The sequence below is a fragment of the Delphinus delphis genome, chromosome 1, assembly GCF_949987515.2.
Source record: "Delphinus delphis chromosome 1, mDelDel1.2, whole genome shotgun sequence".
NCBI lineage: Eukaryota > Metazoa > Chordata > Mammalia > Artiodactyla > Delphinidae > Delphinus > Delphinus delphis.
Window position 1 is genome coordinate 43,436,254 of NC_082683.1, and position 19,640 is coordinate 43,455,893.

The 19,640-nt window shown below is 37.5% G+C and overlaps 1 protein-coding gene across 9 annotated transcripts in view; it reads right to left on the bottom strand.

Annotated features, from left to right (window-relative positions):
* Positions 1-19,640, bottom strand: part of TUT4 (terminal uridylyl transferase 4) — a 143,040-nt gene that overhangs the window by 61,932 nt on the left and 61,468 nt on the right. For all 9 annotated transcript variants that reach the window (XM_060022067.1, XM_060022037.1, XM_060022054.1 and 6 more), the window contains one exon: positions 1,567-1,744. In XM_060022067.1, coding sequence (XP_059878050.1) covers positions 1,567-1,744 — 178 coding nt within the window. The remainder of the gene's footprint in view (positions 1-1,566; positions 1,745-19,640) is intronic.

The following is a 19,640-nucleotide window of genomic DNA, read 5'->3' on the forward strand; positions in this document are numbered from 1 at the left end:
TTCAGTGTTTAAACAAAATTTTAGTAGTAATTCATTTAGGAATAACTAGAAGTATGTTTCACATTTAATATGTAACAGTAAAGAATGTACTAACCTAGCTATAGCTACTGTCACAAACTACGTATTTTTTTAGATATTTATATTTACTTAAGAAATAGCTCTTTAAATGAGGAAGGGATCACAGACATTCAGCCAATGCTCTTTAAAAACACAAAGTGAAGCCAAGTCAATTGATACTGCAGACCTAAAACCAAAAAAAAACTCTGGCTTTCAAGAGTTCACAGAACAAAATAAATAGGAATAATAACATGCTACCTACATCTTTTGCAAACTATCAAATATGTTATTTCAAAAATCATAATACAGGGCTTCCCTGGTGGCACAGTGGCTGGGAGTCCGCCTGCTGATGCAGGGGACGCGGGTTCGTGCCCCGGTCCGGGAAGCTCCCACATGCCACGGAGCGGCTGGGCCCGTGAGCCATGGCCGCTGAGCCTGCGCGTCCGGAGCCTGTGCTCCGCAACGGGAGAAGCCACGACAGTGAGAGGCCCGCGTACCGCAAAAAACAAAAACAAAAACAAAAATCATAATACGGTAAATTTTTAAATGATCTCAGCAGAGGGCAAGTTGAAAAATAACATGATTGGGACTGATCATGGGATGTTTAGTATGTTAGGAAGTGTTAAGTTTGTACTCAGTTGACTTTATAAAAGTCTACTTTTCAAGTTCACAAAATGTCTGAAAGTCATCCAAGTCATTAAAATCATAAATATTTCACTTCTATTCTTATAATAATAAGTAAATTATTCCTATGTATAATTTAAATTAGTATCAATGTGTTTTAGATAGAAAACTACATTATAGAAATAATAAAGAAAAATTAAAATTTCAAATTCTTTCTTATAAATCTCACAATGGCTTGATATAAAATTATAATTTATCAACTGTCTAAAATCCCTTTGGTGGTAAGAAACAAGTCTTACTTAATATCCATTTACTTAAATTCAGTATTAATGCAAAAAAATGATGAGGGCTAAGCAAATAATCTATACATAAATGTCTACCATAAACCTGACCCAACTCCCCCTTGTGCCAAAAACATAAGCTTTCTGTAAAGAAAGATCAAGAGTCAAAAAAAGAAATAAAAGTATAAATTTTACCTCTAACTTCCTTAAAGTAAATTAATTTTCCCCACTATCAAGCAATAGGAATTTTATTCAGTAACTAGTTCAACTGTATATACTGAAATAAATATGACTAAAATGTCCATTCAGAAGTCAATGATACAGAAAATTTAATATAAAATATAATATTCAAGCACTAAGCAATTAATCTTGTATCTGACATTTTAAAAATCTTTTTTTCTTATTACAAAATTTATGCTGTGCCGTAATTCTCCATTTTCCTTTTCTGAAATATCTCCCCCCCAAAAGTCATTTACAAATAATTAATCTGTTAAGATGGAGAAAAAAAGAGAAAGAAAAACATTAAGAATTTACCCTAAGTTCAAGAGGAAGCAAGAGGAAGAGTTGTGTCATTTTAAAAATTAAGTATAAAATGAAGCTGTACCTGGTAAAAATGCTGTTATAACCTTTGACATTTCCTCCACAATTTCCTGACGAACTCTGATGTCATCATCTGTTATTCCTTGTTCTTTTGATAATTCAATAACTGCAACACTTAAAGCAGCCAAGTGGGCAAGGGAAGGAGGTGGCAGAGAACGAAGCTCACTTTCTTCCTGTTTTTCCTATTAGTGTGACGTTTAACAACAACAATATAAAAAAAGATTTCTATTTTAATGTCCTCGTATTTAGGAGAGAAGGACATAATCAACATACATGCACCTTCTATTGCCAGATTTAAGAAACCTAGGATACGGAACTGAACAAAAGAGACAGAGATCCCTGCCTTTGTGAAGCAGGATTGAAAGAATGAGAGGTGCTGCGGGGGAGGTTGCTATTAAACATTTAAAAAATAAAACCTGTTTTACTTTACTGTGTGCATAAATTCTGAAATGCTACATCAAAGCCAAGATTCCATAAGTAACAACATTTAGCTGATCATTTTGCTGCAGCCAAGAGACATTGTCTTAGTTATAGCAGAAGGTCTTGAATGTCTCTGATTGGCATGTACAGTCCCAGATTAAATGGTCACAGGAAAACATACTAAACAATATCGCCATGTATTTGATACACTGCCTCCCATTTAAAACTGATTTCGCTGTTATTTTATACAAAACTAGGCAAAATGTTAAAAAAAAACCAAAACCTCTATTCTGCTAAAAGTTTTTTTTTTTTTTTTTTTTCTTTTCTTTTTTTTTTTTTTTTTGCTAAAAGTTTTGAAAGCCAATTTAAAGCAAGGAGCTGAAGAGGGACTATATTATATATGCACAATGATTTTTAAAATTAATTGATTACTCTGATTTTAAAAACTACATGCTAACTGCAAAAGCTACATGAATTATAAGAAAAGAAGAAAATCACCCACCAGCTCACATCCTACTATTCCATACATTTTTCAACATAACAGACTATACCATTTCTTTAATATTATAACAAAAACATTTTCTATTATCACATTTCAGTCAAAAAACAATCTCTTATTTTTTTTGAGATATGGAGCTCCCAAAAGAATAATCAAAAGTAGTTTATTTTTCCCGCTCCCCCACTCAATATAGTAAAACAAAGACTTTGGTCTATTCCTAATTCTATTCTTTGTTACCATATTCAGTCTTAATGTAAATCAAGTTTACCTATGGTACAGAATAATCAAACACAGGAAGTAAGACAACCTTGTTTTTATAAGTTTCTGAAATCATTTCTGCAACCTTAACTATAAACTACATCTTAGATGAGCATCTAAGTTTTCAGGACTACTTTCTTTTTAGGATTTACCCAAGGTATTAACAGCAATATACTTAATGAAAAAATGATACAAAATTAACATGCAACAAAATTATCTTTATTTCTAGATTGAAAATAAGAGGATAAAAGACAGTGAACACTCTTCTATCTATGCTATCCCGCATGCTGCAATAAGAGCCTGCACGCTGCGACTAAAGATCCCGCATGCTGCAACAATCCTGCTTGCCACAACTAAGACCCGGCGCAGCCAAATAAAAAAAAATAAATTTTTTTTTTGAAAAATAAGCCTATTCTACCTCCTTTAGGATACTGTTCCATCAAACATTCTCATTTATATCCTCATATCATTGATCATCCTGTCAACCTGATATCTTCATATATCCTCTGTCATAAATATGATCAATTAAATCCCTATGCTTCTGTAACTTACATTCTAATTAGAGAAAATAGACAACAGATAAATAAATATATATTATGATGTCCGGTAGTGTTATTAAGAAAAATAAAACAGGGTAAGAGGCTACAGACTGTTGGAAAGACGGTATTATTTTAGAATAGAGTAGACAGACAAAGCCGCTCTAAACAGGTGAAGAGACCTGAAAGTGAAGAAGAGAGACATTTAAATTTCTGGAGGAAGAGCATTCAAGACACAGAAAACAGTAAATGTGAAAACTCAGAGGCAAAAAAGTACCTAATCTTATTTAAAGAGAGCAATATTTCTGAGGCTGAGTAACAAAGTGGTGACTGAAACATGATGAAACTGAAAAGTTAACTAGAAGCCAAATATTGTATAACCTCATGAAACTTGATAAGGGCTTAGAATTTTATTTTAAGTTGCGAAGGTACTGATGGGCTATAAGTAGGAAGGAACATCATATACTTTATTTATTTATTTTTATTTTTGTGGTACGTGGGCCTCTCACTGTTGTGGCCTCTCCCATTGTGGAGCACAGGCTCTGGACACGCAGGCTCAGCGGCCATGGCTCATGGGCCCAGCCGCTCCGCGGCATGTGGGATCTTCCCGGACCAGGGCACGAACCCATGTCCCCTGCATCAGAAGGAGGACTCTCAACCACTGCGCCACCAGGGAAGCCCTATCATATATTTTAAAGGAACAATTCTGGCTACTGAATGAAGAAGACTGGGTGTGGGGGGGCAGGGCAAGAAGTGAGATAAATTGGAAATAGTCCAGGTGAGAGATAGAAAACCCTTAAGCGTCTAAAAACAAATGTTAAAACTAATGAACAAAAAATTAAATACAAAGAAAACATATTAAAAGCAGCAAGGGAAAAACAACAAATAACACACAAGGGAATCCCCATAAGGTTAACAGCTGATCTTTCAGCAGAAACTCTGCAAGCCAGAAGGGACTGGCAGGACATATTTAAAGTGATGAAGGAGAAAAACCTACAACCAAGATTACTCTACCCAGCAAGGATCTCATTCAGATTTCATGGAGAAATTAAAACCTTTACAGACAAGCAAAAGCTGAGAGAGTTCAGCACCACCAAACCAGCTTTACAACAAATGCTAAAGGATCTTCTCTAGGCAAGAAACACAAGAGAAGGAAAAGACCTATAATAACAAACTCAAAACAATTAAGAAAATGGGAATAGGAACATACATATCAATAATTACCTTAAATGCAAATGGATTAAATGCTCCCACCAAAAGACACTGACTGGCTGAATGGATACAAAAACAAGACCCATATATATGCTGTCTACAAGAGACCCACTTCAGACCTAGACACATACAGATTGAAAGTGAGGGGATGGAAAAGATATTCCATGCAAATGGAAACCAAAAGAAAGCTGGAGTAGCAATTCTCATATCAGACAAAATAGACTTCAAAATAAAGACTATTAGAAGAGACAAAGAAATACACTACATAATGATCAAGGGATCGATCCAAGAAGAAGATATAACAATTGTAAATATTTATGCACCCAACATAGGAGCACCTCAATATATAAGGCAAATACTAACAGCCACAAAAGGGGAAATTGACAGTAACACATTCATAGTAGGGGACTTTAACACCCCATTTTCACCAATGGACAGATCATCCAAAATGACAATAAATAAGGAAACACAAGCTTTAAATGATACATTAAATGAGATGAACTTAATTGATATTTATAGGACATTCCATCCAAAAACAACAGAATACACATTTTTCTCAAGTGCTCATGGAACATTCTCCAGGATAGATCGTATCTCAGGTCACAAATCAAGCCTTTAGCCACAACAATCAGGGAAGAAAAGGAAATAAAAGGAATCCAAATCGGAAAAAAAGAAGTAAAGCTGTCACTGTTTGTAGATGACATGATACTATACATAGAGAATCCTAAAGATGTACCAGAAAACTACTAGAGCTAATCAATGCATCTGGTAAAGTAGCAGGATACAAAATTAATGCACAGAAATCTCTGGTATTCCTATACACTAACGATGAAAAATCTGAAAGTGAAATCAAGAAAACACTCCCATTTACCACTGCAACAAAAAGAATAAAATACCTAGGAATAAACCTACCTAAGGAGACAAAAGACCTGTATGTAGAAAATTATAAGACACTGATGAAAGAAATTAAAGATGATACAAATAGATGGAGAGATATACCATGTTCTTGGATTGGAGGAATCAACATCGTGAAAATGATTCTACTACCCAAAGCAATCTACAGATTCAATGCAATCCCTATGAAACTACCACTGGCATTTTTCACAGAACTAGAACAAAAAATTTCACAATATGTATGGAAACACAAAAGACCCCGAATAGCCAAAGCAACCTTGAGAACGAAAAACGGAGCCGGAGGAATCAGGCTCCCTGACTTCAGACTATACTACAAAGCTACAGTAATCAAGACAGTATGGTACTGGCACAAAAACAGAAAGATAGATCAATGGAACAGGATAGAAAGCCCAGAAATAAAGCCACGCACATATGGTAACCTTATCTTTGATAAAGGGGACAGGAATATACAGTGGAGAAAGGACAGCCTCTTCAATAAGTGGTGCTGGGAAAACTGGACAGGTACATGTAGAAGTATGAGATTAGATCACTCCCTAACACCATACACAAAAATAAGCTCAAAATGGATTAAAGACCTAAATGTAAGGCCAGAAACTATCAAACTCTTAGAGGAAAACATAGGCAGAACACTCTATGACACAAATCACAGCAAGATCCTTTTTGACCCACCTCCTAGAGAAATGTAAATAAAAACAAAAATAAACAAATGGGACCTAATGAAACTTCAAAGCTTTTGCACAGCAAAGGAAACCATAAACAAGACCAAAAGACAACCCTCAGAATGGGAGAAAATATTTGCAAATGATGCAACTGACAAAGGATTAATCTCCAAAATTTACAAGCAGCTCAATAACAAAAAAACAAACAACCCAATCCAAAAATGGGCAGAAGACCTAAATACACATTTCTCCAAAGAGGATATACAGACTGCCAACAAACACATGAAAAAATGCTCAACATCATTAATCATTAGAGAAATGCAAATCAAAACTACAATGAGATATCATCTCACACCAGTCAGAATGGCCATCATCAAAAAATCTACAGACAATAAATACTGCGAAGGGTGTGGAGAAAAGGGAACACTCTTGCACTGCTGGTGGGAATGTGAATTGGTACAGCCACTATGGAGAACAGTATGGAGGTTCCTTAAAAAACTACAAATAGAACTACCATATGACCCAGCAATCCCACTACTGGGCATATACCCTGAGAAAACCATAACCCAAAAAGAGTCATGTACCAAAATGTTCATTGCAGCTCTATTTACAATAGCCAGGAGATGGAAACAACCTAAGTGTCCATCATCGGATGAATGCATAAAGAAGATGTGGCACATATATACAATGGAATATTACTTAACCATAAAAAGAAACAAAATTCAGCTATTTGTAATGAGGTGGATGGACTTAGAGTCTGTCATACAGAGTGAAGTAAGTCAGAAAGAGAAAGACAAATACTGTATGCTAACACATATATATGGAATTTAAGGAAAAAAAAGTCATGAAGAACCTAGGGTTAAGACAGGAATAAAGACACAGACCTACTAGAGAATGGACTTGAGAATATGGGGAGGGGGAAGGGTAAGCTGTGACAAAGTGAGAGAGTGGCATGGACATATATACACTACCAAACATAAAACAGATAGCTTAGTGGGAAGCAGCCGCATAGCACAGGGTGATCAGCTCAGTGCTTTGTGACCACCTAGAGGGGTGGGATAGGAAGGGTGGGAGGGAGGGAGACACAAGAGGGAAGAGATATGGGAACATATGTATATGTATAACTGATTCACTTTGTTATAAAGCAGAAACTAACACACCATTGTAAAGCAATTATACTCCAATAAAGATGTAAAAAAAAAAAACCAAAAAACTAATGAACAAATTCAGCAAACTAGCAAGATACAAATCAGCACACAAAAATCATTTGCATTTCTATACACTAACAATGAACAACCTGAAATAAAATAATTCCCCTTAAAATAGCATCAAAAAGAATAAAAGATTTAAGAATTAACCAAGAAGATGAAAGAGGTACAGTGAAAAAGACAAAACATGGCTTAAAGAAATTAAAGAAGACATGAATAAAGAGAAAGATATTCCATGTTCATGGATTGGCAGACTTAATATTGTTAAGATGTCAACAGTACCCAAAGCAATCTACATATTCAATGCAATCCCTATCAATATCCTAATGACTTTTTCTTTTGCAGAAATAGGAAAAAAGATCCTAAAATTCACCTGGACTCTCAAGGGACCCCAAATAGCCAAAACAATCTTGAACAAGAGGAACAAAGCTAGGAGACTAACATTTCCTGATTTCAAAACTTACTACAAAGCCACAGTAACCAAAACAGTATGGCAGTGGCATAAATATAGACACAGAGGCCAATAAAGTAAAATAAGAGAGCCCAGAAATAGATGTTCATATATAAGGTCAAATGATTTTTAATAAAAATGTCAAGAACATTCAATGGGAAAGAACTTCCTTTTCAAAACATGGTGCTAGGAAAGCTTGATATCCACATGTAATATGGAGCCTCGTCTTACACCACATACAAAAATTAACTCAAAATGGATCAAAGATCTAAACATAAGAGCAAAATTATAAAAGTCTTAGAAGAAAACAAAAGAGAAAAGCTTCATGACCTTGGATTTGGAAATGATTTTTTGGATATTAAACAAAAACACAGGAAACAAAAGAAAAAACAGACAAATTGGACTTCACGAAAATTAAAAACTTTTGTGTATCAAACAACACTACTAATAGTGTAAAAAGGCAACTCATAAATGGAATAAAAATTTGCAAGTCATGTGTATGATACAGAATTAATATCCAGAACATACGAAGAACTCTTAAACTCAACTACAAGAAAATAACCCAATTCAAAAGTGGTCACAGGACTTGAATACACATTTCTCCAAAGAAGATATATGAATGGACAATAAGCACATGAAAAGGTGCTCAACATCACTAATCATTAGGAAAATGCAAATCAAAAGCACAATGATATACGACTAGGATGATTATTATCAAAACAAAAACAACAGAAAAAACAACAACAAGATTTTGTGGATATGAAGAAATTGAACCCTTGTGTACCACTGGTGGGAATGTAAAATAGTACAGCCCCTGCAGAAAACAGCATGGCAGGTCCTCAGAAAATTAAACATAAATTTACCATTTGACTCAGCAATTCCACTTCTGGGTATATACACAAAAGAAATGAAAGTAAAGATTCAAACAAGTATTTCTACACCAATGTTCACAATAGCAAAAAGTAGAAACAACCCAGACATCCATCCATGGATGAATGGACACACAAAACATGGTATATACTACATAGAATGGAATATTATTCAACATTAAAAAGGAAAGAAATTCTGACACGTACTGTACTACAATATGGTTGAAGCTTAAAGACGTTACGCTAAGTGAAATAAGCAGAATAGGACAAATATATAATTCCACTTACATGCGGCACCTACAATAGTCAAATACAGAGACAGAAAGTAGAGCGGTGGTTACCAGGAGCAAGGGTGAGAGAGAAATGAGGAGTTATTGTTTAATGGATACAGGGTTTCAATATAAGTTAATGAAAAAGTTCTAGAAATGGATATTGCAGATCATTGTACAATAATGTGAATGTACTTAATGTCACTGAACTGTACACTTAAAGATGGTTAAAATGGTAAATATTATGTCATATATATTTTACCACAATAAAAAAATTGTTTTAAACCTTCAATGGCACCAATAGGATAATGCACCACCTTCTTAACATGGAATATACAGCAATTTAGTTTCAGCATGCCTTTTTAGGCCCTCCTCCAACCATTCCCTCCCAGTAACATCTGGGGCAGATATCCATAGTTAAATAGTCAGCAGCTTCCAAAGACTATATGTGATATTGGGTCTCCACATCATTACTCACATCATGACACTCTTTCTTGTATCCATCTGGTGAAACTCTAATCCCTGAAGTTGTAATTTAAAGGTCAAATATTCAGTGAAGTCTTCTTAATGTCTTTCCCTTTCCAACATAATGAAATGCTCCCTTTAATTCATGATTAATAACATGCTATGCATTCCATCACTTTACTTTCTGAGGTAATCACTTATTCTCCTCCTTTTAAACACTGCCTCATCTACTGGCTTGTGTTTTCAACAAGTAAGCACTCGCTACCTCTATAATAACAGCAACAACAACCACCATTTATTGAGTACCCACTATGGGCTTGGCATTGTGCCAGGGGCTTTAGAGCTATTATGTCACTTAAGTCTTAAAATACACCTCCTTAGGGAGCTATCATCAAAACCATTTTATAGGGGGCAGAGTCAAGATGGCATACTAGGAGAGCACGGATTCACATCTCCTCATAACTAGGGCACTTACCAGGCACCACGTGGGACCACATACACCTAAGGGAACAGGGGGAACCCCCAGCGACTGGGTAGGATGTGGGGCATGGGGGGAGTGATGGGGGAGGAAAAGTGGAGGTGGGATGGGACTGGTGCCCCTGAGGGGCAGCTGGCAGAGGGGAAGGGATCCCATGCCAGAAGGAGGATATTGGGGAACCACTGGGAGGGCAGAGGATCAAAAGGGAACATGGTCAGTCAGGTTTCCCCTGCCCACTTGAGCCCCCAGGAAACTGCTGAGACTCTGGGCCTGATCCTCTGCACACTGAGGCCCCCTCCAGCAGAGCGGGTCCTGAGGGAGGGGGAGGGAGGGAAGGGGGAGCAAAAGTAAAGGCCGGACCTCTGGGATGAGCACCCCTGAGGGGTGGCTGGGGGAGGGGAGGAGCTCCTACACCCAGAGGGAACCACCCATGGTTAGGGGTCCAGCGGCAACAGTGGAGACCCTGGGGAAGATGGTGGGGAGGAGCATGAAGGAACGGAAGAGAACTGGGCCAGCACTTTCCCCGTCCACTTAGGCACCCCAGGCCTAAACCTCTGCCCTGGAAGCCTCCCTCCTGCCGCTCAGAGCCCAAGCCCTGCCCCTACACCCCCATCCAGGTCCCTACCTCTACATTCGGAGACACCCTCCAATGCGCTGGGCCTAAACCCCACCCATACACCCTCACTCAGGGCCCTACCTCCAAACTCCGGAACTCCACACTCCAGAGGCCCTCCTTTCCAGGTGCTGCCCCTCTCCTTCAATGCCCAGATCCTAAGCAGAGGTCCTGGGCCACGCTTGAACAGAGCCCTGCATAAGCCCCGTTCAAGCATCAGCCCCCCCCACCCGCCTAGGTCCCTGCCTCAGTTCCACCCCCACCTAAACTCTGCCCCCATAGCCAAGGCTTTTTTTTTTTCTTTTTTCCTCTTTTAGATTGGGGTTCTGTTTTACCTTGTTGATTCACTGTTCTTGATTCTTCTATATTTTTATATTTCCTAATAAATCTTTTATTTTTCAAATTTTATTTTATTCTTTATATTTTGTTATTGTTCTCCCCTTTTGGCTAGTTCCCCGCTCTTTATTTTCTTTTTCTTTTTTCTGCTGTGGTTTTATTTTACCTTGTTGCAGTTGTTTCAATTAGTTTTATTTTTTCCTAACGTATTTTTTATCTTTCTAATTTTATTTTTTTATTCTTTGATATTGTACTGCCTTTTTTTTTTTTTTTTTTTCTTTTTTAACCACACCACAAAGCTTGGAAGATCTTGGTTCCAAGGCCAGAGGTCAGGCCCAAGTTCCGGTGGTGGGAGCTCTGAGACCAAACCACTGGACTAAGAGTGAACCTCAGACCTCAGGGAATATTAATCAGAGTGAGACCTCCCGTAGGTCCTCATCTCACCACCAAGGTCCAGCTCTACCCAACTGCCTGAAAACACCAGTGCTGGACGTTTCAGGCCAAACAACCAGGAAGACAGGAATACGTCACCACCCATCAAAAAGAGGAAAAAAAAAATTTAACGACAGAAAAATACGTTACACATGAAGGAGCAAGGTAAAAACCTACAAGACCAAATAAATGAAAATGAAATAGGCAACCTACCTGAAAAAGAATTAAGAGTAATGATAGTAAAGATGATCTAAAATCTCAGAAACAGAATGGAGAAATACAAGAAACATTTAACAAGGATCTAGAAGAAGTAAAGAGGAAACAAACAGTGATGAACAACACAATCACTGAAATTAAAAATACTCTAGGGCTTCCCTGGTGGCGCAGTGGTTGAGAGTCCGCCTGCTGATGCAGGGGACGCGGGTTCGTGCCCTGGTCCGGGAGGATTCCACGTGCCGCGAAGCGGCTGGGCCCGTGAGCCATGGCCGCTGAGTCTGCGCGTCCGGAGCCTGTGCTCCGCAACGGGAGAGGCCACAACAGTGAGAGGCCCGCGTACCGCAAAAAAGAAAAACAAAAAATACTCTAGAAGGAATCAATAGCAGAATAACTGAGGCAGAAGAACGGATAAGTGACCTGGAAGATAAAATGGTGGAAATAACTGCCAGAGAGCAGAATGAAGAAAAAACAATGAAAAGAATTGAGGACAATCTCAGAGATCTCTGGTACAACACTGAACACACCAACATTCGAATTATAGGGGTCCAAGAAGAAGAAGAGAAAAAGAAAGGGGCTCAGAAAATATCTGAAGAGATTATAGTCAAAAACTTCCTCAACAAAAGAAAGGAAATAGTCAATCAAGTCCAGGAAACACAGAGAGTACCAAACAGGATAAACCCAAAGAGAAACACGCTGAGACACATATTAATGAAACTATCAAAAATTAAATACAAAGAAAAAATATTAAAAACATCAAGGGAAAAGCAACAAATAACATACAAGGAAATCCCCATAAGGTTAAGAGCTGATTTTTCAGCAGAAACTCTGCAAGCCAGAAGGGAGTGTCAGAACATATTTAAAGTGATGAAAGGGAAAAACCTACAACCAAGATTACTCTACCCAGCAAGGATCTCATTCAGCTTCGATGGAAAAATTAACACCTTTACAGATAAACAAAAGTTAAGAGAATTCAACACTACCAAACCAGCTTTAAAACAAATGCTAAAGGAACTTCTCTAGGCAGGAAACACAAGAGAAGGAAAAGACTTACAATAACAAACCCAAAACAATTAAGAAAATGGTAATAGGAACATACATATTGATAATTACCTTAAATGTAAATGATTTAAATGCTCCCACCAAAAGACATAGACTGGCTGAATGGATACAAAAACAAGACCCGTATATATACTGCCTACAAGAGACCCACTTCAGACCTAGGGACACATACAGACTGAAAGTGAGGGGATGGAAAAAGATATTCCATACAAATGGAATTCAAAAGAAGGCTGGAGTAGCAATCCTCACACCAGACAAAATAGACTTTAAAATAAAGACTATTACAAGAGACAAAGAAGGACACAACATAATGATCAATGGATCAATCCAAGAAGAAGATATAACAATTGTAAATATTTATGCACCCAACATAGGAGCACCTCAATACATAAGGCAAATGCTAACAGCCATAAAAGGGGAAATCGACAGTAACACAATCATAGTAGGGGACTTGAACACCCCACTTTCACCAATGGACAGATCATCCAAAATGAAAATGAATAAGGAAACACAAGCTTTAAATGACACATGAAACAAAATGGGCTTAATTGATATTTATAGGACATTCCATCCAAAAACAACAGAATACACTTTCTTCTCAAGTGCTCAGGGAACATTCTCCAGGATAAACCATATTTTGGATCATAAATCAAGCCTTTGTACACTTAAGAAAATTGAAATCATATCAAGTATCTTTTCTGACCACAATGCTATAAGACTAGATATCAATTACGGGGAAAAAAATGTAAAAAATACAAACACATGGAGGCTAAACAGTACACTACTAAATAACCTAGAGATCACTGAAGAAATCAAAGAGGAAACCAAAAAATACCTAGAAACAAATAACAGTGAAAACACAACAACCAAAAACCTATGGGATGAAGCAAAAGCAGTCCTAAGAGGGAAGTTTATAGCTATACAATCCTACCTCAAGAAACAAGACATATCGCAAACAAACAATCTAACCTTACGCCTAAAGCAATTAGAGAAAGAAGAACAAAAAAACCCCAAAGTTAGCAGAAGGAAAGAAATCATAGAGATCAGATCAGAAATAAATGAAAAAGAAATGAAGGAAACAATAGCAAATATCAATGAAACTAAAAGCTGGTTATTTGAGAAGATAAACAAAATTAATAAACCATTAGCCAAACTCATCAAGAAAAAAAAGGGAGAGGACTCAAATCAATAGAATTAGCAATGAAAACTGAGAAGTAACAACTAACACTGCAGAAATACAAAGGATCATGAGAGATTACTACAAGCAACCATATGCCAATAAAATGGACAACCTGGAAGAAATGGACAAATTCTTAGAAAAGCACAACATCCCGAGACTGAACCAGGAAGAAACAGAAAATATAAACAGACCAATCACAAGCACTGAAATTGAGATTGTGATTAAAAATAGTCCAACTAACAAAAGCCAGGGACCAGATGGATTCACAGGCGATTTCTATCAAACATTCAGAGAAGAGCTAACACCCATTCTTCTAAAACTCTTCCAAAATATAGCAGAGGGAGGAACACTCCACAACTCATTCTACGAGGCCACCATCACCCTGATAACAAAACCAGACAAAGACGTCACAAAGAAAGAAAACTACAGGGCAATATCACTGATGAACATAAATGCAAAAATCCTCAACAAAATACTAGCAAACAAAATCCAACAGCACATTAAAAGGATCATTCACTATGATCAAGTGGGTTTTATCCCAGGAATGCAAGGATTCATCAGTATACGCAAATCGATCAATGTGATAAACCATATAAACAAATTGAAGGAGAAAAACCATTTGATCGTCTCAATAGATGCAGAAAAAGCTTTCAACAAAATTCAACACCGATTGATGATAAAAGCCCTCCAGAAAGTAGGCATACAGGGAATTTAACATAATAAAGGCCATATATGACAAACCCACAGCCAACATCATTCTCAATGGTGAAAAACTGAAACCATTTCCACTATCAGGAAGGAGACAAGGTTGCCAACTCTCACCATTATTATTCAACATAGTTTTGGAAGTTTTAGCCACAGCAATCAGAGAAGTAAAAGAAATAAAAGGAATCCAAATCGGAAAAGAAGTAAAACTGTCACTGTTTGCAGATGACATGATACTATACACAGAGAATCCTAAAGATGCTACCAGAAAACTACTCAGGCTAATCAATGAATTTGGTAAAGCAGCAGGATACAAAATTAATGTACAGAACTCTCTTGTATTCCTATACACTAATGATGAAACATCTGAAAGAGAAATTAAGGAAACACTCCCATTTACCACTGCAACAAAAAGAACAAAATACCTAGGAATAAACCTACCTAAGGAGACAAAAGACCTGTAAACAGAAAACTGTAAGACAGTGATGAAAGACATTAAAGATGATACAAACAGATGGAGAGATATACCATGTTCTTGGATTGGAAGAATCAACATTGTGAAATGACTATACTACCCAAAGCAATCTACAGATTCAATGCAATCCCTATCAAACTACCACTGGCATTTTTCACAGAACTAGAACAAAAAACTGTACTATTTGTATGGAAATACAAAAGACCCCGAATAGCCAAAGCAATCTTGAAAAATAAAAACGGAGCTGGAGGAATCAGGCTCCCAGACTTCAGACTATACTACAAAGCTACAGTAATCAAGACAGTATGGTACTGGCACAGAAAAAGAAATATAGATCAATGGAACAGGAGAGAAAGCCCAGAGATAAACCCACGCACATATGGTCGCCTTATCTTTGATAAAGGAGGCAAGAGTACACGATGGAGAAAAGACAGCCTCTTCAATAAGTGGTGCTGGGAAAAATGGACAGCTACATGTAAAAGAATGAAATTAGAACACTCCCTAACACCATACACAAAAATAAACTCAAAATGTATTAAAGACCTAAATGTAAAACCAGACACTATAAAATTCTTAGAGGAAAACATAGGCAGAACACTCTATGACATAAATCATAGCAAGATCCTTTTTGACCTACGTCCTAGAGAAATGGAAATAAAAACAAAAATAAACAAATGGGACCTAATGAAACTTAAAAGCTTTTGCACAGCAAAGGAAACCATAAACAAGACCAAAAGACAACCCTCAGAATGGGAGAAATTATTTGCAAACGAAGCAACTGACAAAGGATTAATATCCAAAATATACAAGCAGCTCATGCAGCTCAATATCAAGAAAACAAACAACCCCATCCAAAAATGGGCAGAAGACCTAAACAGACATTTCTCCAAAGAAGATATACAGATTGCCAACAAACACATGTAAAGATGCTCAACATCACTAATCATTAGAGAAATGCAAATCAAAACTACAATGAGGTATCACCTCACACTGGTCAAAATGGCCATCATCAAAAAATCTACAGACAATAAATACTGCAAAGGGTGTGGAGAAAAGGGAACCCTCTTGCACTTTGGTGGGAATGTAAATTGATACAGCCACTATGGAGAACAGTATGGAGGTTCCTAAAAAACTACAAATAGAACTACCATACGACCCAGCAATCCCACTACTACACATATACCCTGAGAAAACCGTAATTCAAAAAGAGTAATGTGCCACAATATTCATTTCAGCACTATTTACAACAGCCAGGACATGGAAGCAACCTAAGTGTCCATGGACAGATGAATGGATAAAGAAAGTGTGGCACATATATACAATGGAATATTACTCAGCCACAAAAAGAAACGAAACTGAGTTATTTGTAGAGAGGTGGATGGACCTAGAGTTGGTCATACAGAGTGAAGTAAGTCAGAAAGAGAAAAACAAATACCATATGCTAACACATACATATGGAATCTAAAAAAAAAAAATGGTTCTGATGAACCTAGGGACAAGACAGGAATAAAGACACAGACATAGAGAATGGACTTGAGGACACAGGGAGGGGGAAGGGTAAGCTGGGATGAAGTGAGAGAGTAACACTGACACAGATACACTACCAAATGTAAAATAGATAGCTAGTGGGAAGCAGCTACATAGAATGGAGATCTCCTTGGTGCTTTGCGACCACCTAGAGGGGTGGGATAAGGAGGGTGGGACGGAGACACAAGAGGGAGGGGATATGGGGATATACATATGCATATAGCTGATTCACTGTGTTATACAGCAGAAACTAACACAACATTGCGAAGCAATTATACCCAATAAAGATCTTAAAGGAAAAAAGAAAAAATAATCATTTTATAGATAAGAAAACTGAGGCTCAGGGATGTTAAATATCTTTCTAGAATCACACAGTGGAAATGAGAATTAAATCTAGGTCTAACTCCCATGTCTGTGCACTTTCCACTTCCAATGTAATAATTAGTCAACAAATATTATGGAGCATCTAAGTGTCAGGCACTGTGCTAGGCAATGGAGATACAACAGGGAAAAAAGAATGCATATAATCCCTGCCCTCATGGAGTTTACAGTCAAGAGAGAGATAAGGATTAATTACACAATTACTGAAATTAATAAAAATTAAAGCTGTGAACCATGATGGGAGTTCTACTATGCCATATCTAAAAAAAAAAAAGATCCTGTGTGACACTCCAGCAATCCTCCTTACTCTTTTTTCACAACAAAGCTTACTGAAGGTTGAGTCCATACACCATTCCTTTAACCTGTTCCCTCAAAACTATATCATTAGCTCTAAAACAGAAACTGCTCTTACAGGATTATCAAAACCTCCTTATTGCCAAGTCAAACATTTTTACGTTCTTAGATTATTTTTATCTATATTATCAGACACTTTGGACTATCTTTTTAAAACTCTCCTTATTTTTGGCTTCTGTGATATCTTTCTCCATTTTTCCTATTTTTCTGATCATTTTCCAGTCTATTGGTTGCTCCTCCGCTATTAGTCCCTTAAATGTTTGTGTTGTTTGATCTTCTCTCCTTCTCACTCCCTTGGGTGATCTCACCTAAATCTATGACTTAGATATGCTGAAGATTACCACATATGATTCTCCAGCTCCTAATATAAATTCCAGATCTTTATATTCAACTGATGGGTGAACATCTCTTCTTGAAATGTCCTACAAGTGTATCAAACTGAGTATGTTCTAAAACATTTTTCTTTTAGTATTTCCTCTAAGTTAATGGCATCAGAATCTATAATAACATCTCAAATCAGATACCTTATGATCATTTTAGACATCCTAGGCCTCTACTTCCACAATTCTATATCCTACATTGCTCTTAAAACTCTAACCTCAAGTCCATTCTCACTAACTACTACTTCATATCAAATGTTCCTCATTGCCTGACTAGACTATCATGAAAGACTAACTGGTGGGACGTCCCTGGAGGTCCAGTGGTTAAGATTCCACGCTTCCAATGCAGGGGGCACGGGTTTGATCCTGGTCGGGGAACTAAGATCCCACATGCCACAAGGCACGGCAAAAAAAAAAAAAAAACTAACTGGTCTCCCCAACCTAGATCCTTCAAAGGCTTATTTCACACTTATTCGAGGGTGAGTAATGTTGCAAAAATACGTGTCATTATGCTCCATAAACCTCAAAATAAAATCCAAACACTCCAACATAGTATACATATTCATTCATGATCAGGCTTTTGCCCAACTCTCCAACATCATATATTTCATCCCTCCCTTTGCCAGTTTTCTTCAGTTATGCTAAGCTACTAGTTTTTCCCTGAACACAGTCTGCCGTTTCTTGCTTCAGTAACTCTGCACATGCTGGTTTCTCTTCTGTAAAGATGTATTCTCACTTCTTTACCTGGCTAACTTTTTTTTTTTTTTTTGGCTGCCTTGGATCTTCATTGCTGCACATGGGCTTTCTCTAGTTGCGATGCGCAGGCTTCTTGTTGTCATGGCTTCTCTTCTTGTGCAGCATGGGCTCTAAGCACAGGCTTTAGTAGCTGTGGTATGCGGGCTCAGCAGCTGTGGCCCATAGGCTCTAGAGCGCAGGCTCCGTAGTTGCGGTGCACAGGCTTAGCTGCTCCGTGGCATGTGGGATCTTCTTGGACCAGGGCTCGAACCCGCGTCCCTTGCATTGGCAGGTGGATTATTAACCACTGTGCCACCATGGAAGCCCCCTGGCTAACATTTTTAAGAACTAGGATCAGATTCTCTATTCACCATCTCTATTAAGCCTTCTCTGACTCACTACACAAACTTTATTACGTAAGTCCCAATTTGCTGTCACAGCATATTCTAAAAACCATCTACTATCACACTTACCACACTCTTTCAACCCTTTGCTTATATGCCCGGTTCCCAATACCTGTGAACTCCCTACATCCACATGTTATAATGCTTTATTTTTTTAGATCTCCATACTATCAGTGCCTAAGACAGAAGCTTAAGGTACACAATAAATTATTTATAAATCAAAAATTTGTACCAGTCTTTTAACTGGAAAAACATAGCTCATTTATCTTTTTGAATAGGTGTAAGATAAATTTTGATTGAGCTTTCTTTTTCATCTGCTTTTGCTGACACCCTCAGCCCACCACCCTACCCCACACACCTGCCCATTCTTTAGGATGGAGACTTTTTCATTATCTTATTTAATCTTTCTTCCTATATTAGTTTGGAAGCTTTACTCTATCGCCCATCTTTTACTGCTTACCTAGGTATTTCAACATGTATACTTAACGTAAAAATATCTAAAAAATAAGCCAGTATCTTTATTCTCTTCCCAAACCAGAAATTTTTTAAAAGCTTTAACACTGATAACTCTCTCCGAACGTATATCCTATTATTGTTGAGTACTTGAGTTCTAGTCTGCATTTTTGTCCCTGACAAATTGAATGCTGTTGTTATTGTCGCTGCTACTGTTATTTTATTCAACCAATATGCCTTTAATTCTCTGTTCCTTCTCACATCTCTCATGTTTTCCTGAGGATCATTTTCCTTTAATCTAAAATACATCCTTTAGAATTTCCTTTACTGAGGGTCTTTCGGAGGTTAACTCTCTTATTTCATTTGTCCATCAATATATTCTGCTCTCAGTGGTGTTGGGAAAGTTGGACAGCTGCATGTAAATCAATGAAGTTAGAATACACCCTCACACCATACACAAAAGTAAACTCAAAATGGCTTAAAGACTTAAACATAAGACATGACACCGGGCTTCCCTGGTGGTGCAGTGGTTGAGAGTCCACCTGCTGATGCAGGGGACACGGGTTCGTGCCCCGGTCCAGGAAGATCC